This window comes from Urocitellus parryii, chromosome 3, assembly GCF_045843805.1.
Source record: "Urocitellus parryii isolate mUroPar1 chromosome 3, mUroPar1.hap1, whole genome shotgun sequence".
Lineage (NCBI taxonomy): Eukaryota > Metazoa > Chordata > Mammalia > Rodentia > Sciuridae > Urocitellus > Urocitellus parryii.
This window is the reverse complement of record NC_135533.1, coordinates 94390611-94414853: the sequence shown is the minus strand read 5'-3', so window position 1 is coordinate 94414853 and position 24243 is coordinate 94390611. Positions and strand designations below refer to the sequence as shown.

The 24243-nt window shown below is 35.2% G+C and overlaps 1 protein-coding gene across 1 annotated transcript in view; it reads right to left on the bottom strand.

Moving 5' to 3' along the window:
• Nme8 (NME/NM23 family member 8) overlaps window positions 1-24243 on the bottom strand; it is a 64951-nt gene that overhangs the window by 17314 nt on the left and 23394 nt on the right. Inside the window, exon 10 of the mRNA XM_026387641.2 lies at window positions 21672-21847. Within this exon, the coding sequence (XP_026243426.2) occupies window positions 21672-21847 (176 nt within the window). The remainder of the gene's footprint in view (window positions 1-21671; window positions 21848-24243) is intronic.

Here is a 24243-nt window from a genome sequence, read left to right as displayed (position 1 = left end):
GGTGAGATATAGGGGTTCAATTTCATTCTGCTACATATGAATTTCCAGTTTTCCCAGCATCATTTGCCACTGTGTGTTTTTGGTGTCTTTGTCTAGTGTAATATAACTGCATTTATGTGAGTTTGTCTCAGTGTGTTCTATTCTGTATCGTTGGTCTTCATGTCTATTTTGGTGCCAATACCATGCCATTTTTGTTACCATAGCTCTGTACGACAGTTTAAGTTCTAGTATTGTGATGCCTCCTGCTTTACTCTTCTTGCTAAGGATTGTTTTGGCTATTCTGGGCTTCTTATTTTCTCAAATGAATTTCATAATTGCTTTTTCTATTTCTATGAGGAATTTTGTTGGAATTTTAATTGGAATTGCATTAAATCTGTATAATGTTTTTGGTAGTATGGCCATTTTGACAATATTAATTCTGCCTATCCAAGAACATGGGAGATCTTTCCATCTTCTTTAGTGTTCTGTGGTTTTCATTGTGTAAGTCTCTTACCTCTTTTGTTAGATTGATTCTCAAGTACTTTATTTTATTTTTTTAGGCTATTGTGAATGGGGTAGTTTTTCTAATTTCTCTTTCTGGGGGTTCATTACTGATGCATTTGAAATTTGTTTATTATGGAAGGTTTCTATTATTCATCAAATCTGAAGCTTAATTTTGCTGTATATAAGATTCTTGGTTGGCATCCATTTTCTTTTAGAGCTTTGTATGTGTTGTTCCAGGATCTCCTAGGTTTGAGGGTCTAGATTGGGAAATCTCCTGAGACCTGGATTGATTTCCCCTCCCCCTATATGTAATCTGAAACTTTTCTCTTGCAGTATTTAAAATTCTATCCTTATTCTGTATGCTAGGCATTTTCATTATAATGTGCATTGGTGTAGAGCTGTTGTAATTTTATACATTTGGTGTCCTGTAGGTCTCTTGTATTTGGGTTTCCAATCATTCTTCATATTTGGGAAACTTTCTGATATTATTTCATTGAAGAGATTGTGCATTCCTTTCATTTGTATCTCTTTGCATTCCTCTTTCCTGAAAAATCTTAGATTTGGTATTTTGGTGTTATCCCATAATTCTTGGAAATTCTGTTCATGGTTTCTTACCATCTTCACTGTGTGGTCAACTATATTTTCAAGAGTGTATATTTCATCTTCATTGTCTGAAGTTCTATCTTCCAAGTGATCTAGTCTGTTGTTGATGTTTTCTATTGAGTTTTTTGTTTGTTTCCTTTGTTTCAATTATTTCTGGTTTTTTATTTTAATTTTAATTTTTCAGAATCTCTGTCTCTTTCTTGAAGTAATCTTTTGCTACCTGTATGGTCTCTTTTATCCCTTTGTTGGAGTGATCAATTGTTGCCTATATTTGCTCTCTTATGTCATTGTTTGATTTGCAGATTATTTTAATTATGTACATACTGAATTCCTTCTCTGACTCTGACATTTCATCTACTGTACTGTTAATGGATTCTATTATTGTATCATCTTGGTTTGTTTGAGGAACTTTCTTCTTTTGTCTTTTCATTCTTTCTGTGGGTCTTCCCTTCTAGCAGTGCAGATCCTAGGTATTATAGTTTCTACCCTATAATCTTATAGTGTCCCTGCAGGTTAGCAATGTTTCATTACTAAAAGTGAGATCCATATTAACAGCACCCAATGCAAACAATATACAGCCTTAAACCAAAGAGTTCCTATTTAGACAATTATATTTTTGTCACAATAAACAGGAATGTGTTCAATTTTTATATGCAATATAAACAGTAGGTTTGAAAAAAGCATCTACAGATTCCAATGGTGGACAAAGAGAGAAACAGGGGTGGGTGTAAGGTATGATGTTTGTAATAGTGTGGATAGTTTATGAAAGTAGAAGGTAAACATATAGAGGTATTAGATCACAGGAAGAGTAAAAATGAATCAAAAGAAGTTAGCTGTTAACGGGAGAAAAGTGAGAAAAAAGTGACCCAGTGCAAGGCTCTCTCCTGCCTCTGTAACAAGATGGTGGCTATTAGCACACCTAGCAGGGATACCTCTGGGATAACCAAGCCTGCAGCGACCTTGATGATGATCTTCTGGATCCTGGCTGTTGTCCCTAGATGGAAGCGGCCATTCTCGTTCTTGGTGGCGGGGAAGCATCAAACCTGTGAGTACCTTGGTGTTGGGCTTCCAGTCCCCTGCCAGTGTCTGAAGATAGGAGCTGCTACAACTAAAGATGGTGGTTGCAGCAGTGGGGGTAACCTGAGATGATGTAGAAGGTGTCCCAAGATGTCAACGAACACTTTTAGAGATGGGGCTGAAATGGGAGACCAAACGATGGCTTTAGGTGGCCTGTTTGGAGATGTAGCGCTGTGGTGTGTGGGCATGGTCCTTGGCATGGTGAGAAGTACTGTGCCTGGATCTGCCTGGTCTCCCCAAGGGTCCACAAGTCTGTAATGGGCCTGCCTGGGCTCTGCAAAGATCAGATATGCATGGCTAACCTGAGCCTGCCTGGGCTCCTGAATGATACTTCTTAACATTCCAAATTATAATATTGTTTTCAACTTCTTCACCACATAGGATTTATATATATACACACATACACAGAGGTATCTTCCTATTTTCTTATGCTGTACATGCACATTTGTGTGTGTGTGCGTGTGTGTGTGTGTGTGTGTGTGTGTGTACAGTATTTGGGTTACTACCCAAATACTCAAACCAACTCAATTTTCTTAACAGTTAAATAGTTTTGTTTTTAGTTTTTAAAAAATTTTTGTATTGAGGAGCTCTTACTTTTATTTGTTAACTTGAGGATAAACAAGTTTGCTAAATAGCCAAATGGATTTATCAAACTCCTCTCTTGCCTGCTTCCACTAAAATATTCATTTCCCTATGGCAATGTGATCCACACATGATCAATCACATATCAGAGAATGTGCTGGGATGCTTCTGAGAAGGCACCCAGGGAAAACCTCTCTGCCTTGCTCTACCTTCTGCTGCCTGCTTTTCTATATTTGAGGACGTGATGCTTGGAACTATGGAGACCTTCTTGCAGCAAAGAAGTAGAAAGTACAAAGGTGGACTCAGAGCCCAGAAAGCACGGTGCCTGGCTTGTAATTATTTTAGGATCATCCAGTTCAGAGAGTAGAAAGTAGGGAAAGCATCTGAAGGACAGTCAATCCACTGGCTCTGCCATTCTCTAGTTTCATTAGCCTTATCAGGATTTACCTTCCTGGATCAGAATGAATTGGACATAACTTCTCTATGTTCATATCTGAATATATGACCCATGAAGCTCCACATCATGTACAATCACAAAATAGAATTCTAATTAGAATAAGTTATACTCCATGTATGTGTCAAAATATACTCTTGCCTATATATATATAACAAAATAAATTTTTTAAAAAAGATTTACCTTCCTTAAATGCTTTCCCTTAGCCTTTATCACAAGTCATTATAAGAAGCCACAATATGCTAACTGCTTGCAGATTAGTTGTCACATTTTAAACAGTTGACATGGGGTACCCTCATATGAGAAATCTTTTTTAAAACACAGTAATGGAAAAAAACACAACAATCTCCTCCAAGAATTAATATAATTCCATCTTTTCGAATTTTAAGAATTATATAAACATTCATATTTTTCTTATCTATAGTTCTGAAGCAAATTATGACTTAAACTGCTTTAATGTGCCTGGTACTTTGCTTGTTTTACTCTTTTCTTACAATTGCTTGGTTAGTTCTAGAATTTTTTTTAAACTTTATTTCCAGTCTAGCAGGAAGGACTAACATATGTCAGGATGCACTTTTTTTTTGGCCTTGGTCTCAGGCTTAATTCTTAATGTCAGGAAAAAAATGAGGAATGACCCTTAAAAAAAATATGTGCATAAAAAACTACAAATGACTGACCACATATTTTGAAGCAAAGTAATTTGCATCTAATTTAGTACTGTATTCTAATAAAAAGAAGATAAGAACTGCAAAAGGAAAACTATCGTATTCAAATAAAAATATACTGAATGAACCAAATAGAAGTATATTACATTTTTTTAAATAAGAATATGATGAAAATATTTGTTTTGCCTAAGTTAAATAATCCACATGGACTTGGTTTTGGAATTTCTTGAAGTGAATCAAAACCATAAATTCTCAATAATAACTAAAACATTATTGAAAAAGAATAATGAGTTGTCTCTTATTACTAAATGGGAAACATATGTAAACCAGAAATTATAAAAATGGGGGCTACAACCAAGCAATGGATCAGTGGGAGATTGATATCTAATAATCAGTTTTAAGTTTTGTTCCCCCCCCTTTCTTATCTTCACAATATCTTTAAGCATCAGTAAGATTTGTGTATCATGGTTACAATGTTATTATATTAGGTCATCAAAATTCTTCATAAGAGAAAATTCTATTTGTTTGAGCAAAAATTCTTTGGAAAACTATTAAGAGTATAAGGCGAGATTTGATGTACTTGGTAGAGGGTGAATTCATTTGTTTAGGAGGATGGAAAGATGTGTTTGTTGTCCAGAACAGGCCTCAGGAGGTCTATGGCCATACAACCCCAGGAGACCACTTTGAGCACAGAAACTGCTCTATACCCTGGAGAGCAGAGAATAAGGGACCATTTGAAACTTGGATTTGGCAATCTGGAGGTCACTGGTGAGCTTGACTAGGCTAGTCCAGCAGAAGCAAAATTGGAGGAGGTGCAGAAGAGCATGAGTCAATTCCATGAGTATAGATAATCCCTTGAAAAGCTGACCCTTGTGGGGGTCAGAGAAACATGATATCATCTAGGGTGCATTGGAATACGATGAAGTTTTCTGGTTTTATTTTTATTTCATTAAACTTGCTTATTAACATCTCGGAGCATGTCTCTGTACTAAAAGGAAAAACTCAGACTTGAAAGCAATGTTGCAATAGAAAGAGGGGAATTTGCCGGTATAGAGTCCTTGGCAAAGTGGGAATCACAGATAGAACAAGAAAATGGGCCTGGTCTTTAGTAGATAATATATATAACGGGTGTCTTCCCCTCCCTCAATCACAGTGCCTCTTCCTTTATAGAGAAACAAGGTATAGGTAGATTAAAACTCCATATTCCTGACACCAAACGCACAAATCAAAACTCTGTCTCTCTGGCCCTCCTTTCCTCTTGCTATATAAAAGGTCAGTGTCTGTCCTCTCTAAGGTCAACCCTGAATGTCAGCTATAAAAAATGCTTCTGCCTGGCTCTCCTTGGTCTAGGTCTGTCCTTGCCTTCCCTTTGTTTCTTATATCTTCAACTGTCCCATTTCTACTAGTTGGTTCTTTCCTATAAGCTTTTGTCTATGATCAGATCTTTCCAACATCAAATAAAGTACATTGAATCTGTGAAATATCACTTCTTTATCTACAGACTGTTCTTATTTCATTGACTATAATCTCTCACCTCAGTCTGTAGTCTAACTTCTTTGGCAAGTACTCCACTGAGACTGCTCTAGGTTTTCCTCTTTCTACCTAACTCTGATTGGGCTTTTCAATCTTAGCATGAGCAATGCTTCCTCTAAGAAGCTGCATGACCCCTTCACTTTCCTTGGCTAAGCCATACTCATCCTATACTCACACTAAGTGCCATGTCTTATAGTCCTTGCCACATTCTTCTGTGACAGCCTGTTTACCTAGGGTCTTTTATAGCAGACTTTTGTATTAGTTAAGATAAACTTTATGCAGATTAAACCTAAAATCCTAATGGTGTAATACAATACTTACTCCCTATGTTCCACATCCATATTAAAGCTGCAGAGGGGTTGTGCTCATCATTTACTCATCATTTACACTGTCATCAATGGGAATGCAAGTCTTTCTTGGTATCCACCAGAGAGAGAGATGCAATATTACTTGTAATATAGATGTTTTATAGCCTTAGCCCACAAGTGACAGTTAGCACTTCCTCTTATAGTTAATTGGCTAAAACTAATCACGTGTCACTATTCAAATGTAAAGGACTGAAGAATGCAATCTTCCATTTGCAGGAGATGGGGTGGGGAGAATACTGGTAATGACTACCACAGCAATGATCTCACCATGTGTAGCAACTTTTATTAGCATACTTCTTTTTTTTTTTAAATGTTGGGTTCCTTGACATATCTTTATTTTATTTTTATGTGGTGCTGAGGATCGAACCCAGTGCCTCACGCATGCCAGGCTAGCGCGCTACCACTTGAGCCACATCCCCAGCCCCTTATTAGCATATTTCTAATACCTAAGTCAGCACTTTTGGCCAAATGGCAAGTATAGTTGGCCCCATCGCCAAAGATTTCATATCTGTGGATTTAACCAACCACAAGTCCAAAAAGTATCTAGGTCTATGATGGCTGAGTCTGTACTGAATACGTATACACATTTTTTTCTTGTCATTATTCCTTAAACAATACAATATAACAACTATTTACCTAGCATTTATGTTGTGTTAGGTATTAGAAGTCATCTACAGATAATTTAAAGTATAGGAGAGGGTGTGCTTAGATGATGTGCAAATATACCATTTTATATAATGAACTCAAGTACCCATGGGTGTTGATATCTACGGGAGGTCCTGAAGTCAATCCCCTCAAGATAACAACAGACAACTATATTTGACATATATTAACAAATGAATGAGCAAAGATTTTGTAAGCATAAAAAATTAGAACTATAGGAACTGGGTGTAGATCACACACCTGTGATCTCCACTACATGGGAGTACTAAGTGAAAGGATAGAGAGCTTGAGGTCCCAGCCTAAACAATACAGTAAGATGCTGCCTAAATAAAAATTAAGCAAGGAAACAAAAATAATTAGATTTTGAAATGGATGAACTGTGTGAAATGTAAACTGTATTTCAAAACATATATTATAAAAATAATTATAAAAATAGAACAATGAAGACTAGACAAATTTAAGTAAATAAATTTTAAATTTAAATGAAAAAGTGAAATATTAAACATACTAAAAATAGCAAGATAAGTACACTTAAAATATATATATTTTTTAAAAAACTTGTTCAAAACTATGAGAAACATATTGTGAATAATAGGACATTATTAGCAAACACATATAAAAATGATTTTAAATTGCATGGAAAGATGTCTGATTTCATTTTTAATCAAGACACACATATTTAAGCAAGGCAATTCAATTTTCTAATTAAATTTTTAATAATTTTGAAAATAAAATTGCATAATGTTAACAAGATCATGATAAGATAGATACTCTCAGTATCTTTGAGGAAAGAATAGTAAAGAGCAACACACTTTCGGAAAGCAAGGTAATATTATATATAAAGGCTTTCATAAATGGTTGTATTCACCCAGAAATCTCCCTCTGGGAGTAGATTAGAGGCAGTGTTTTAGTCAGCTTTTTGTTCCTGTGTCCAAAATACCTGACAAGAACAACTTAGAAAATGATGAGTATATTTTAGCTTATGGTTTCAGAGGTTCAGTCCATAATTGGCCAAGTCTATTGCTCTGGGCCCAAGATGAGGCAGAACATCATAGTGGAATAGCAAGGAAGAGAGAAGCTGCTGTGCTCATGATAGCCAGAAAGCAGAGAGGGTGGCAGGGGGAATCGAGGGGACCACAGTGAGATGCATACTCCCAGTGACTTACTTCCTCCCCCCAACCCCCACTGGCCTACAGGTACCACCCAGTCCATTCAAACCGGGATGGAATGTTTAGGTAACAGCTCTAACAATCTAATCATTTCACCTCTGAGCATTCTGCATGAACATGGGAGCCTCTGGGGACACCTCATATTCCAAACCATAATAGCGCAAAAACATTTGCAGATACAGTCATTGTAGAATTAATTCTAAAAGTAAAAATGTGAAAACAAAACTTAAATGGCAAGTAATAGGAAATGATTATTAAAGAACTTGAAATACATAGAATCTTATAACAATGCAAAGATTAAATCTTATTTTAAAAGAATAAAGACATGAATAAATGTTAAAGATATGCTAGACTGAGAAAAGCAGTATATTAAAATCTGTATCTATAAAAATATGTAAAACCTAAAAGGAAATAATGAAATGTCAAAATGGCAGGGAAGCAGAATGAAAACTGTGGTCGATCTTAAATTTATTTTTCCAACATTATTCAATAATGATATTTTAGTATTGTTAATAAAAGGTCATTTAAATGACTTCTCAAAAAAAGTCTATAAAGGTTTCTTAATAATACAGAAAATGTCCTTTTAATTTTATTAAGTGACTAAAGCATGATGCAAATTGTATAAGCAAAGCTTTTCTAATCTATTAAGACTATAATAATCATATTATATGTAACATTTAAACATTTATGTTTAAAGTACATAAAATATTACTATTTTTATATATATATATATTTTATTTTTATATATATTTTTATATATATTATTTTCTGGGAGGTATATAAAAACTGTAATGAGACTTTTTTATTTTTCTTTTTTAATTCAATTAATTCACTTTATTAATAATATTCATCTTAAATATTTTAGCATATACATAAAAACACAAAAATTATACATATTTCTGGGGTACCATGTGATATTTCAATATGTGTATACACTGTGTCCTCATATCAAACCTATCTAACTCTTCCATTTATCACTTCTTTATGGTGCAAACAATCAAAATTCTCTCTTCTAGCTTTTGAAATGTACAATACATAACATCTATCCACAGTTTACTGTGCAATCACACACTAAAACTTCTTATTTCTATCCAACCATAACTTACTTAGTATCCATAAATCAACCTTTCCTCATCCAACCCCTCTGCCCAATTCTCTCTAATCTTTGGAAACTACCATTCTTCTTTCAATTCCTATGAGATCTTCTTTTTCAGATTCCATATATGAGTGAGATCCTGCAGTACTTGTCTTTGCATGCCTGGCCTGTTAACACTTCACATAATCAACATCAGTTCCATTCATGCTGTTGCAAACGATAGGGTTTAATTATTTTTTATGTTTGAACAGTATTCCATTCTGTTATGTACCACATTTTATTTAGCCATTCATCAACTGATGGGCATTTACATTGTTTCCATTTCGTGGTTATTGTGAATAGTGCTACAAAAAAACTTGGAGTTACAGATGTCTTTGTCATATACTGATTTCACTTCCTCTGAATATATACCCAGAAGTGGGATTTCAGTTTCTGAGGAACTTCCATACTGTTTTCAGTAACAGTTATGCTAATATACATTCCCAACAACAGTCTGCCAGGGTTCCTTTTTCTCCATGTCCTTGTCAGCACTTGTGATTTTTCACATACTATTTACTGTTCAAATCAGAAAACAAGCCCCAGTCTTTATTATTTCAAACAAGAGTGTTTAGAAAGTCCATCTAAGATAATAAATGTGTCCTAGTAATTGTAACTAAAAAAATATGAACTGAATGCATATAGTAACTATCTAAGGTCACTGAAAATTGAATAATTGCAGGTCGACTGGGGAGAGAAATAAAAAGCAAAGAAAATTCAATGCAAGGTGAGTTTTCTGAGATCTTTTCTCCCATATTTCTGAGACTACACCTAGGGAAGATCAAATCCCAAATCTATGCAGAGGCTATGGACAAAAGAAGATGCAAAAGTCCTTTCTTTTGACTAAAGACCAGAAAATGGGGCCTGCATTGGAGACTTTGAGGGTGGTCTTATTTTTTACTCTCTAGGCCCTGCCCTGAGGCAGACCTCAGCCAGAACCCTGCTCCAGAGGTCCCATACTCTTAGGCCTTTGTGGCCTAAGAGTATGGGAGAAATCTTATTCCACTTTGCTGGACACTGGCCCAAATGAAACAGCAGCACAGGGAGACTGAAGCCCAGATTTCCAGCCAGGGGACCCACGATAAAGATCCAGAAAAAACAGGGCTGGAGAAAATCATTCCAGAAATCTGTTATTGAGGTAGTGGGTCCATCTCTGAGCTGTGCATAACAAAACTTGAAAAGTGAACTGCAGAGTAGACTCTCACGTGGGGTGGGGGGTGGGTGTCCTGATCACTACAGTTTGCACAATGTCCATAAAGCATTGCAAAAACTTGAGAACAGAACTGACACTGCCAACAGTCCACAGAGAATAGGCTGGAATATGCAGTTATGAACCTAACCTGGCTAGTTTAGTGCCAAAACAAACACCCACACAAACAAGAAATCGAAATTCTCCAGAAGATCTTAGCAAGACTCAGAGTCCAAATTACATAACATCCAAAATGTCTAGGGAGCAGGATACAATTCAAAATTAAGCCATCTATAAAGAATTAAACAAATCTTAACAACTCTACAGTGAAAATTCAATCAACAGACAGCAGTTCCCAGGGAACACAAGTGCTGGAATTCACAGATTAAGAACTTCAAGCAGCCCTTACAGCCATGTTCCATGCAGTGAGTTCAAAGTGATTGAAAGATAAGTTCTCAGCAGAGAAATCAAAGCTGTAGAAATGAGCCAAACAAAATGAAGAGAACTAAACATAAAACAACTAAATAAGAATTTCACTGTACGGTCTAAATGTCTAAAAGGAGATGATGGAACTTGAACTTTAAATAAAAATTATACAATTAGAACTATGTAGAAAAAAAAAAACATTAAAAGTGACCAAAGCCTCAGGAACTTATGAGACATCAAAAAAAAAATCTAAGTTATGTATCTTTTGAAACATAGACGGAGTGAAGAAAAGTTTGAAACAGAAAAAAAAATTGAATAAGCAATGGCAGGAGGAAAAAACAAATTTTGCAAAAGACATAATTTATAGATTCAAGAAGCTCAGTGAACCCCAAACTCAAAGCAAAGTATGCTCAGATGCATGGTAGTATAGTTACTGAAAAGCAGAAACAAAGAAAAAGATCTTAAAAGCAGCCAATCTTGGCCAACTTAAAAAACAACAAAAAGATGGAGCACATTACATGCTTCGAATAATTGTGGATTTCTCAGTAGAACCCGTGAGATCAGAGGCCATAGCACAGAATTTTTAGCATGCTGTGAGAGAAGAAATTGTCAACCTAGAATGCTATGTCAGTACAAATATCCTTAAGGAGGGAAGGTAAAATAAAGACATTCTTAGGTGAAAGAGAACTGTTGTCAGCAGATCTTCTTGAAAAGAAATGCTCAAGTTCTTCAGGTAGAAGGGAAATGACATCAAGCAATACAAAACAAGGAAGGAGAAAAGGAGGGAAAGAAAGAAAAGGTAAGTATCTGGGTGAACATAAAAATGTCCCCGTGTTAAGTTCTATAAAATATTTCCACTGCTATAAAAGCAAAAATTGCAACATAGCTTGGTGGAATATTCAATATATGTAGATGTGATACTCATGGCAACTACCATAGATGGAAAAAGGTAAAATGACATATAAGGTTTTAAATTTATTACATTTCATTTGAAGTGGTAAGATATTATCCCCAAGTAGTTTTAAAGTTGTATTGTATGTAATCTATAGAACAATCACTAAAACAAATATTCAAAGTGTAGATATATATAAAAAGCCAATAGGTAGATTACAATGGAGTGCTAAAAAATGTAATTAAATTCCTAAAGAAGTCAGAAAAAAAACAGAATAAAATAACAAAAGTTATCAAAAATGACATTTATGTAAGTGGCATAAAACACAGCATTTAAGAGATTGTCGCAATATATATTTTAAAGGCTACATTCTAGGTTCTTTGACTAGAAGAAAAGAGATTTTAAATTATAATGGCAATTATCCTGAAAAGCTAGGCTCAAAATGGAGAGAAGCGCTTCTGTAGTCCCAGAGGAAATAAAAACAATGACAAAGACATGGGGATTTTTATATTTTTGTTAATACACTAGTCCCCATATATCCTTGGAAGATAGGTTTTGACACTCTCAGTGGATGCCTGAAATCTTGGATAGGACTGAATCATATATGTAGCATGTTGTTTTCAATACATATGATAAAGCTTAATTAATAAACTAGGCACAGTGAGAGATAAACAATAACTGATGAAAATTGTATGATTATAACAATATATAGTTATAAAAGTTATGTGAATGTTGACTATTTTGCTCTTTTTTTGTTTCTGTAATATTTTTTATTTATTTTTTATTAGTTGTTCATGACAATACAATGATCTTGACATACCATACATTTGATTCAAATGGGGTATGAATTCTCATTTTTCCACGTGTACAGATTGCAGGATCACATTGGTTATACAGCCACGTGTACACATACAGCAATCCTAGTAAATATACTAGTAAAGTATCTTACTGTGATGTACTCACTACAGTGTTGATCTGATAGCTGAAATGGCTGCAAAGTGACTAACTGGTGAGTAGTACATGTAGGTACTCTGGACAAAGGAAAAAGTAAACATCTTAAAACACACCCAGGGGAAGGATAACGACTTTGAAATACATTCATAGACTTCTTCAGAATAAGTTTTTACAGAAAATTACTTTGCCAAAGCCTGATGTGATCTAAGGAAAGGGTAACCAGACTACTGCAGCCCTCTCCAGGCTTCCTGTGTCACATGAGGGGGAAAATTACAAGGGCTAAGTATTGCTTCTGAATTTCTCAGCCCAGGTATTCAGGCCTGCTACCACCTTAGATTTAATCATAAGATTATACTGTGCTTCTCCATCTAACACCTTACCAGAACATCAACAGGAAACCAGTAAAATAACGTGGATTGCAATGGAGAGGGTTATAAGAAACAAACTCTATCTAAAGAAGAGTCCTTTCAAGAAACCCAAACATGACATGGAGTTTGGGGACAAGATATTAGCCACTTCCATGTTTATAGCAGCACAATTCACAATAACTAAACTATGGAATCAACCTAGATGCCCGTCAATAAATGAATGGATAAAAAAAATGTGGCATATATACACACAATGGAATATTACTCAGCAACAAAAGAGAATAAAATCATGGCATTTGCAGGTAAATGGATGGAGTTAGAGAAGATAATGCTAAGTGAAGTTAGCCAAACCAAAAAACCAAATGCTGAATGTTTTATTTGATATAAGGAGGCTGATTCATAGTGGGATAGGGAGAGGGAGCATGGGAGGAATAGACGAACTTTAGATAGGGCACAGGGGTAGGTGGGGAAGGGAGGGGGCATGGGGTTATAAATGATGATGGAATGTAATAAACATTATTATCCAAAGTACATGTATAAAGATATGAATTGGTGTGGATATACTTTGTATACCACCAGAGATATGAAAAATTGTGCTCTCTAAGTGTAATAAGAATTGTAATGCATTCCACTGTCATATATGAATAAAAAATAAATAAATAAAAATAAAAAGCAAAAAAATGCAAGTACATGTACTGTCAAAAAAATAGATATTAAACTAAAAGAAGCTGAAGCCTCTGGCAACTACAGCAACAGAAAACATTAAACACTCCTAAACAGATTAACAGAAAACCTCACGATAAAATCCTAATTGCCTCAGTTCCCATTATCTGTTCCATCATGTCTGACTTTCAAAAACAACCACAAAAATTCAAAATATGCAACAAAAAAGGAAAAGAAAAGAAGGAAAGAAAGAAAAATTTGTTAAAAAGATTAGTATAAAGAAACAAAAACAAACTCTGATGCAATAGAGACTTTGGAAATGCCAGACAGAGAATTCAAAATTACTATGATTTGTATGTTTAGGACTATAGAAGAAAAAGCAAACATGCACATAGATGAGCAATGTAAGCAAAGAGATGGAAACTCTAAGAATCAAAAGGAAATGCTATAAAACAAAGAACACTATAATAGAAATGAAGAATGTTTTTAAAGGACTCACCAGTAATTTCTGATACAACCAAGGAAATAAATCAGTGAGAATTAGGATATATTAATGAAAACTTGCCAAACAGAAATGCAAAAGAGAAAAAAAGAATGGAGGAAAAATAAAACAAAAAAAGAAGAGAAGACTATCTAAGGGCAATTCTGAAGATGTAGCAAACACATAATGGCAATTCCAGGAAAAAGAAGAAAAAAACAGAAGAAATCGTTGAAATTATAATGACTGAGAATTTTTCAAAATGAATGAAAGACACCAAACCATATATTCAGGGACCTCATAGAACACTGAGCATGATGAAAAAAATCAAAACATTTGTATTTATGAACAATTTTTTCAAACTTAAGAAAAAGAAAGAAAATCCTGAAGGAAACATTAAAAAAAAAAAAAAAAACCTTACTCATAGGTTAGGTAAGTAAAGCAGAGTAATAATTACACTGAACTTCACATCAGAGATAATACAAGTAAGAGCACAGTGGAATGAGGTATTTAAAGTCCTGAAACCCAAAATCCACCAACCTGGAATTCTTTATCCAGTGAAAGTATCTTTCAAAACTAAGAAGAAACAATGAAAGGTATACAAATAGGAAAATAACTCAAACCATCTCTATTTGCTGACAACATGATTCTATATTTAGAAGACCCAAAAATTTCACCAGAAAACTCCTAGAACTCATACATGAATTCAGCAAAGTAGTAGCAGGATACAAAATTAACACACATGTATCAATTGTGTTCCAGTGTACACCAGTGATGAATCAACTGAAAGAGAAATTAGGAAAACTGCTCCATTTACAATAGCCTTAAAGAAAATAAAATATTTAGGAATCAACAAAACAAAAGAGGTGAAAGATCTCTACAGTGAAAACTACAGAACACTAGAAAAAAAAAAAGACCTTAGAAGATGGAAAGATAAAGATCTTCTCCCATGTTCTAGGATAGGCAGATAAAATATTGTCAAAATGGCCATACTACCAAAAGCACTATATACATTTTATGCAATTCTTATTGAGCTTCCAATGACATCCTTCATAGAAACAAAAAAAAAAGTAGTCATGAAATTCATTTGGGAAAATAAGAGACTCAGAATAGCAAAAGCAATCCTTAGCAAGAAAAGTGAAGCAGGAGGCATCACAATAACAGACCTTAAATTATACGACAGAGCTAAAGTAACAAAAATGGTATGGTATTGGCACCAAAATAGATATGTAGACCAATGGTAAAGAATAGAAGACACAGAGAGAAACCCACATAAATACAGTTATCTCATATTAGATAAAGGTGCCAAAAACATATATTGGAGAAAAGATAGTCTCTTCAACAAATGGTGCTGGGAAAACTGGAAATCCATATGCAGCAAAATGAAATTAAGCCCCTATCTTTCACCATGCACAAAACTCAACTCAAAGTGGATCAAGGACCTAGTGATTAAACCAAAGACCCTGTGCCTAATAAAAAAAAGAAAATAGGCCCAAATCTTCATCATGTCAGATTAGGCCTCAACTTCTTAAACCAGACTCCTATAGCACAAGAAATAAAATCAAGAATCAATAAATGGAATGGATTCAAACTAAAAAGCTTCTTCTCAGCAAAAGAAACAATCAGTCAGGTAAATAGAAAGCCTACAGAATGGGAGCAAATTTTACCACATGCACATCATATTGAGTACTAATCTCTAGGATATATAAAGAATTCAAAAATTTTAACACCCCCCCAAAAAATGACCCAATCAAGAAATGGGGCAAGGAACTGAACCAGACACTTTTCAGAAGATGATATACAATCAATCATCAAATATATGAAAAAATGTTCAACATCTCTAGCAATTAGAGAAATGCAACTCAAAACTACACTATGATTTCATCTTACTCCAGTTAGAATGGCAGCTATTAAGAATACAAACAAGGGTTGGGTTGTAGCTCAGTGGTAGACCACTTGCTTAACATGTGTGAGGCACTGGGTTCGATTATCAAAACCACATGTAAATAAATAAAATAAAGGTCCAATGACAACTAATATATATATATATATATATATATATATATATATATATTTTTTTTTTTTTTTTTAAAGAATACAACAATAAGTGTTGGCGAGAATGTCAGGGAAAGGGCATACTAATACATTGCTGGTGGGACTACAAATTGGTTCAACCTATATGGAAAGCAGTATGGAGATTCCTTGGAAAACTTAGAATGGAAACACCATTTGACCCAGCTATCTCACTCCTTGGTTTATACCCAAAGGACTTAAAAACAGCATACTACAGGGAAACAGTAACATCAATGTTTATAGCAGCTCAATTCACAATAGCTAAATTGTGAAACCAACCTAGATGCCCTTCAGTAGATGAATGGATAAAGAATCTGTGGTATATATACACAATATTACTCAGCATTAAAAGAGAATAAAAACATGGCAATTGCAGGTAAATGGATGGAGTTGGAGAATATTATGCTACTTGAAGTAAGCCTATCCCCAAAAAAAACAAAGACCAAATGTTTTCTTTGATATGTAGATGCGGATCCATAATGGGGATGGGGTGGGGAGCATGGGAGGAACGGAGGAATTTTAGATAGGGCAAAGGGAAGGGCATGAAAGGGAAGGGCGATGGGAGTAGGAAAGATGGTAGAATGAGATGGACATCATTAAATACATGTATGAAGACACGAATGGAATAGTGTGGCTCTACTTTGTGTAAAACTAGAGAAATGAAAAATTGTGCTGTAAATGTTTACTATTAATTGAAATGCATTCTGCTGTCATGTATAACAAATTAGAATAAATAAATAAATTAAAGATGAAAAATTGTGCTCTATATGAATAATAAGAATTGTAATGCATTTCGCTGTCATATATAAATTAAAAAAAAAAATGAAAATTTCCTTAAAAAAACTAGAAAGGATGAGTTTCAAAGAAAGAAAAGGTAAAGGGAAAATTACAGATTTTGTGTTTCACACTCTTAGTTAATAGATAGCTACTTGCTGAAAGTAATATTAGCATTAATGTCCTATATCGGGCAATTATGGCTTATGGATAAGTGAAATGAATCATCTCCAGGATCAAAGGGACAGTATGAAAGAATTGGGAACACTCTATGATAATTTTCTGTGATAAGGCAACCTCATTATCCAGAAAGTACATGTAATTTGAAAGTGGACTTAGATTAATTGTAAATATATATTGAAAACTACAAGGCAACCAAGATTTTTAATTAAGTATATTTGATATGTATATTATTCAGCTTGGGTTTTTCTAATAAAATACCACAGCCTGAATTAATTCCACAATAGAAATTTGGTTTTGAACAGTTCTAGAACCTGGAATCCAAGATAACGGTATCAGAAAATCAGGTTTCTGGTGAGGCCTCCCTCCCTGGCCTGGAGAGAGCTACCTCTTACCTGCATCCTGGTATTTTGCAGTGAGTGAGGGTGAGCAGTAAAAAATACAAGAATTCCAATGTCTCTCCTTACAATGACAAAATGTGCTATGGAGACACATTTTGTCATTTTCTATAAAGACCCTTTTTTTACAGCCTCAATTAATCAATTCAAATACATTCACATGGAGAAGGGATCAAGACTTAAACATGTAAACTTGGTATTAGGGATGCCCAATTCAGTTCACAGCAACATGCTGAGAGAAGAGAGAACCAGAATTTTAAAATGCTCAATTAAAATCAGAGAAGGCAGAGAAATAGAAGATTTTTAGAATAGAAAGAAACAAAAATAATTGCAGTGAATAGAAACCAACTACAAACATGGCATATATTAATACAACTCTATTTATATTCACTTTAAGTGTGAATGGTCTTAATATGTCACTTACAGGAGATTTTCAGAAGGTAATAAGATAATAAATATATATTTAAATGGGTTCACAAGAAACTCTCTTTAAATATAAAGATAATTTTAAAAGTAAAGGGATAAAGAACAATATATACATACTAACACTAATTTTCTAAAAAGCTGAGCAGTTATATGAATCAGACAAAAGAAAATTATTAGAGATAATAAAAGGGTCAATTACCTAAGGCATAACCATCCATAATGTATATATACCTCACAAAACAGCATATGAGGCCCAAACTGATAAACTACAAGATTAATAGATAAACCCAATATTATAATTGGAGACTTCAATGCTCCTCTATCAGTAAATGATCATAGAGCAAGGGAAAAATGTGTGAGGAGATAGTCATCAATCAACTTGATGCAACTGATATTTATAGAACACTTCATCCTACAACAGCAAAAATACATGTTCTTCTTAAGTTCACATGACACACTCACCAAGATACCCTGCATACTTGGTGATAAAATACACTTAACAATTTAGGACTAGAAATTATACAAAGTACATTTTTAGTCCACAGATTAATTAAAATGGAAATCATAGATCAATGAAACAGAATAGAAAGTACAGAAAAAAGACCCACACTATATACTTACCTGACTTGTGACAAAGGACCAAAGGTGAAAAATGTAAAAAGGGTAGTCTGTCTATAAATAGAGCTGGGACTATTCGATATCCACATTTAAGACATCCAACCTGGAGGTAGATCTTACTCTATTCAAAAATTAACTCAAAAAGAATGACAGACTGAAAGGTAAACAAAAGTTATGGATTTTGTTGAAGACAGCATAGAAGAAAATCTAGGGGATCTTGGATTTGGTGATGAGTTTTTAGATACAACACACACACACACACACACACACACACAAAGTTCCAAAAAGAGTGATTTGGACTACATTAAAAACACAAACTTTCCTGTGAAAGACACTGTAGGATTCCACTGATATGACATTTTAGAAGATAAAAACTGCCAAGACAGCAAAAAGTCACAGAATCAAAAACACAGAACATACTTGTAAACCACATATATAATAAAGAACTAGTATTCAAAATATAAAAATAAAGTTACCACTCAGTAACAAAACAAACATCACAATTAGGATATGGACAAAAGGTCCTGTGAAATAAATAGGGTAATTATCACGTCCATCACATTCATCATTTCTTTGTGGTCAAACACTCAATGTCCTCTTTTCTAGGTATTTCATAATCCCAGCAGCTTGGGAGGCTGAGGCAGGATCACAAGTTCAAAGCCAGCCTCAGCAACTTAGCAAGACACTAAACAACTCAGTGAGACCCTGTCTCTACATATAACACAAAAAAGGGCTGAGGATGTGGCTCGGTGGATAAGTGTTCCTTTATTCAAGCCTTGATCAAAAAAAAAAAAAAAAAAAAAAAAGATCTTTATCTCTTTATCTTCTTTGGCGAAGATACAGATATGACCAGTAAGCATATGAAAAGATGCTTGGCCTCCTATGTCAATGTCAAGATGCTCCCTCATATTAGGGAATTGTAAATAAAAACAACAATAAGATATTTTTATGTTCCTATTGATATAGATAAACTCCAAAAACTGACAAAATCAAATGCTGACAAAGATGCAGAACAATAGGAACTTTTGCTCATTGATGAGGGGGAAGGAAATGGAACAATTACTGCAAAACACATTCTGGCAGTTTCTTACAAAGCTAAACATAGTTTTATATATGATACAATAATCATGCTCCTAGCTATTTACCCAATGAAGTTGAAAGCTTATTCTACACAAAAACCCACACAGGAATGTCTAAGGCACTTTTGTTCACGATCATCAAAAAACGGAAGCAGGCAAGTTGTCTCTTAATAAGAAATTTAATAAACATACTTTGTTACAGACATAGAGAGGAATGTTAGATACAACACACACACACACACACACACACACACACACACATACACAAATAAATAAATAAATAAGAAATGAGCTATCAAGCTGTCAAAAAGACCTGAAGGAACCCTAACTGCACATTGATAAGTGAAAGAAATCCATCTGAAGAGCCTACATACTGTATGATTCCAAAGGTATTCACATTGTGGAAAGTACAAACTGTTGAGATAGAAAATAGATCAGTGGTTGCCAGGGGTTGAGAGGGAGAAGGGATTAGTAGGTGAACACAGGAGTTCTAAGGCAGTAATTTCTTCTGTATGAGTCTGTAGTGGGGACACATGACCTTGTGTCACCTTAAAATGTACACAACAAAAAGGGAACCTTAATGTAAATTTTGAAACTTAAGTTAATAAATTGTAACCACATGGGTTGATTAAATGTAACAATGTATAACAAGAATATAAGTTGTTAACAGGAGACACTGGGGTTGGGCACACTTATGGGGAACTGCATTATGTTAATTTTTCTACAAACCTAAAACTGTTCCAAAAAATAAAGTCTACTAAAAATAATATGCACATAATTGAAAAAAATTCAAAAGGGCAGAAAGGCAAAAATGAAAACAAACCAAGCCTTCAAAACAAAGACAACTCCAGGCCCAGATAATTTTACTGGTATATTTTAATAAACATTTAAGGAAGATAAAAATGCTGATGCCACACTATTTCTTCCAGTAAGTGAAGAGGTGTGACTACTTCTTATCTCATTTTATGAGGCCTGCATTACTCTGACACCAAAACCAGATAAAGACATTAAAGAGAACCACATATCTATCTTGTGAATAGCAACACTAAAGCCCTCAGTTAGGGATGTGATTAGCATATGTAAAACTGACTCTACCCAACAATCAAGTGGCATTTATCTGGAGAATATAAGGCTGTTCAACACTCAAAAATTAATGTGTTAAACCTAAGAAAAAGCACACAATTATGTCAATAAACAGAAAAAAAATACTTGAGCAAATACAACATCCATTCAAGATTAAAAAAAAAAAATTCTCCCCAAAGGAGAAAAAGGTTGAAATTTCCATAGTCTGATGAGGGTAGCTGATGCATAATGTAAGAGTTGACTCCTTAAAGACCAGGTGGCTCCTATCCAGCAGCACACAGGAAGTTTGGCTGGTCCAGTGAGGCAAGCAGAGGGAATAAAAGCCCTACAGAACAGCAAGGGGATAAGTATATGGCATTGCCACTGACACAGCTGTTCACAGCAATGGTCAGAGAGGATCTGTCCCTCGAGGAGCATTTGACATTGTCTGGAGACATTTTGTTGTCATATCTGGGGCTTTGAGGACTGTTCCTGGCATCTGGTATCAGGAGGCTAAGGATGCCAGGGAGCACTTCACAGTACCCATGTCTCAGTTCCCAACCCACCAGAAATACCCGAAAATGTAAGTGGACCTGAGGGGAAGACATCCCATTCTACATAAATACCACACCATCAAAGCTCCTAGAACTGAATTCAGCAAGTCAGGGAATAAAAGATCAATATCAATGGTGTTTCTGTACACTAGTTACATACTTTGTATACAACCCGAGATATGAAAAATTGAGCTCTATATGTGTAACATAAATTCTAATGCATTCTGCTGTCATATATAACAAATTAGAATAAAAAAGAAAAAAAGTTACAAATGAATTTTTAATTTATACTTCCTCTTCTTATCCTGTGGTATTTACTCTGCTATGGGATTGTAAAATGTGGTTAAAAATAACTTGTACTTATTTATTTATGCATTTGCATTTTAATCTTCTGAATTTTACAAATAAAGAAAAAGACTTGGTGAAATATTTTCTTCAAGTCATGCTGTTCAAACTTTGGTGTGTGTGTGTGTGTGTGTGTGTGTGTGTGTGTGGCGAGCACTAGGGATGGAATCCTAAGCTTCCCAACATGCTTGGAGAGCATTCTCCCACTGAGCTACATTCCCAGCCCTCCAGTCACACTTAATTAGGGTTGACCCAAACTGAACTGAGGCATTTCAAACATGAAAGCTTCTTATCTCACCTATATAATAATTACAGCAATGATAACATCAACCGACAAGTCATAGTTTAAAAAAATTGTCCATAAACTCTTTTAAAAATGTTTTATTCATTATCACTAAGAAATTAGCAAGTTAATATCCATCCCTCTAAAAAGTACTTAAACAGTTTATGCTTTATTTCCTACCTTTCCTTTCATGAACAAGATCTGGTCGCAGCAGTGCCATAGTCTTTCCTTCGTTCCTGCTTTTCATTAATTTAAAATCAGGAAAGAAAACATCAAGGAGCCTCGCAACATTAGTTGCATCATCTTCAATATCACAATACTGAGATATGTGTTGTCGATCCAGAAGTGCTTGTAAACTGTTGAAATACAAAACATTATTTTAGATTATTATAAACTAAACGAAGGAAGATGGTAGAATGTAGAAAGGTCTGTCACCCCACCCTAAAAGAAGAACTCTTTGGGTATTATAGAAACCCAGATTCCCAGCTGAGATCAACATCAACCCAGCCCTAAATGTGCAAGGATTTAATCACTTGAAAATACCTACTCCAAATAAAAGTCCAAAGTTCCATTTAGAGCTCGAACCCAGCACCCAGAACTTCCCAAATAGATCCATGCACCACTTCCAACCAGGAAGAGCAGTGATCTGAGATGGCTAGCCAAAATCCCAATAAAAGGTTCCAGTTCCATCCCCCTGCCCTGGAGAACAGAGAAGCTGAGAGCCATCTCAACCAGCTATACTTCCAAACTTCTCCAGCAAGAGGAGAGACTAAGATCAAAAAAGAAGGTTGGGTTTAACATCATCCAGTATTGGCTCTCACAAAGAGGCACACAGCCCAAGAAGTAAAGGACTGGAAGACAGACAGTCTGGAATAGGATGTAGATACTCAACTTCAGCTACTTTATCGGAAAAGTTTATACATTTTTAATTAAGAATTTTTCTTTAATCTTTTCCTTTTATTATTAATTATCATTATTAGTATTTTGATTGTTCTGACTGTATTTGCTGATAGATTCAAGTATATACAATATACATGTGTATACTTTTTTATTTTCCCTTTTTCTATTTTATCATTTCTTTTCCTTTTATTCATCTTTTGCTATTTCATTATATTTGGTGTTTTGTTTTGAGGTAATTTTGGTTGAAATGGGGGGGAGCAATGACGTTCTTCTGCTCTTCTTGTTTCTTTGCTTTATTATGCCTCTTCTCCTCACCTTTCCCTCTAATAGCAATATAACTTCTCTCTTTACTATTTCTCACTTCTTCCCTTTTTAGGGCCTCAGGCACTCCCTTGCTTCCACTTCCTTTCCTCCCACCCTTTGAATATTTCAACCTTCTAGTTGACTTCATTTCCCAACTTCTTTACTCCTAGTGAACTATATTTTTAACATTGTTATGGTTTGGGTGTCAAGTATTTCCTACACTAATGTGTGAGACAATGTAGGAATGTTCAGAGGTGAAATGATTGTCAGAGCCTTACCCCAATCAGTGATTTGATCTCCATATGGGAATAACTGAGTAGTCACCAAAGGCAGGTAGGGTTGTGGCTGGAGGAGGTGGGTCACTGGACACATGCCTTTGGGATATGCATTTGGTGAGCTGAGCTTAGACTCTCTGCTTCCTAATTATCATGTGAGCTGCTCCCCTCTGCCACACTCTTCCACCATGAAGGATGTTCTGCCTCACCATAAGCCCCAAGGAATGGAGCCAGCCGTCTATGGACTGGGAACTTTGAAACCGTGAGCCCCAAAATAAACTAAAATTTTCTTGTCAGGTCTTTTAGTCACAGCAGCAAAAAAGATGACAAAAGCAAACATCCTTTAAATCCATATGGTTTATCCCTTTGGAGAATGGAATAACATCTTCAGAGGAAGCCACATGTTTTTTCCTATCACAGCAGCTTCCCAAGAGTGAATAAAAACAGAACCAGCAAATTGAATCCACAAAGCGGAGAAGAGCAAAGAACTCTTTCACTTGAAACCTGTGATCTGAGTTCTGGGATGAGGAGCCTGTCTCCTGGTTGACCCTTGGGAGATGCAAAGCAAAAATAACTAAAATGGTTTCAGCACCATTATGGAAGCACAGATACTGGGGTTGGAAGCAGACCTCACATGGATCAGCAAGCTTTCCTTTATTCCACAGCGGGAGTCAATCAGTCAAGCTCTGGAGAGATACACTTTCTAGATAGAAAATGACAGCCAGTTATAGAGGGACTCTGAATTTTATAGGTTACAATGAGAGTGAATTAATTATTGAAGACTGAAGCAGAATATGTTAGTTTGGATAATCAGGGGGAAAAAAAAACTGTAAAAAGTCCAAAACGTATTGTTACTGGAAAGGGATGAAAGCTCAGAACTGTTTATCTTCTTCCTCTGGGACCCACTGTTACCCAGAGCTTCACTATTTGCTTTTCTCCTTCCAGAACTCATCGGCCATGAGAAAGGGCATTTCAGTATCCCCCTTCTCCCTTCAGGACCCATTGTGCTCGGGAAAGGATGAATGTTTGCTTTTGGTAGAGATGCTCAGGAAGGGATGAATGTTTGCTTCCTTCACCTCCCACCTCCCACCCTAGTGGGGGGCATTGTTACTGGGAAAGGATTTACTGGGATTGACTTCTTCCTCCCTCTTCTTCTAGGACAGACGGTTTTGTGTGGGGGGGTGTCATTTCCCTGTCCCAAGGTTGTCATTTTCCATATTCTTCAGGGTGGGGGATAAGAACTGAGACCAATTAAAAGTAGACCAACTTTGGTG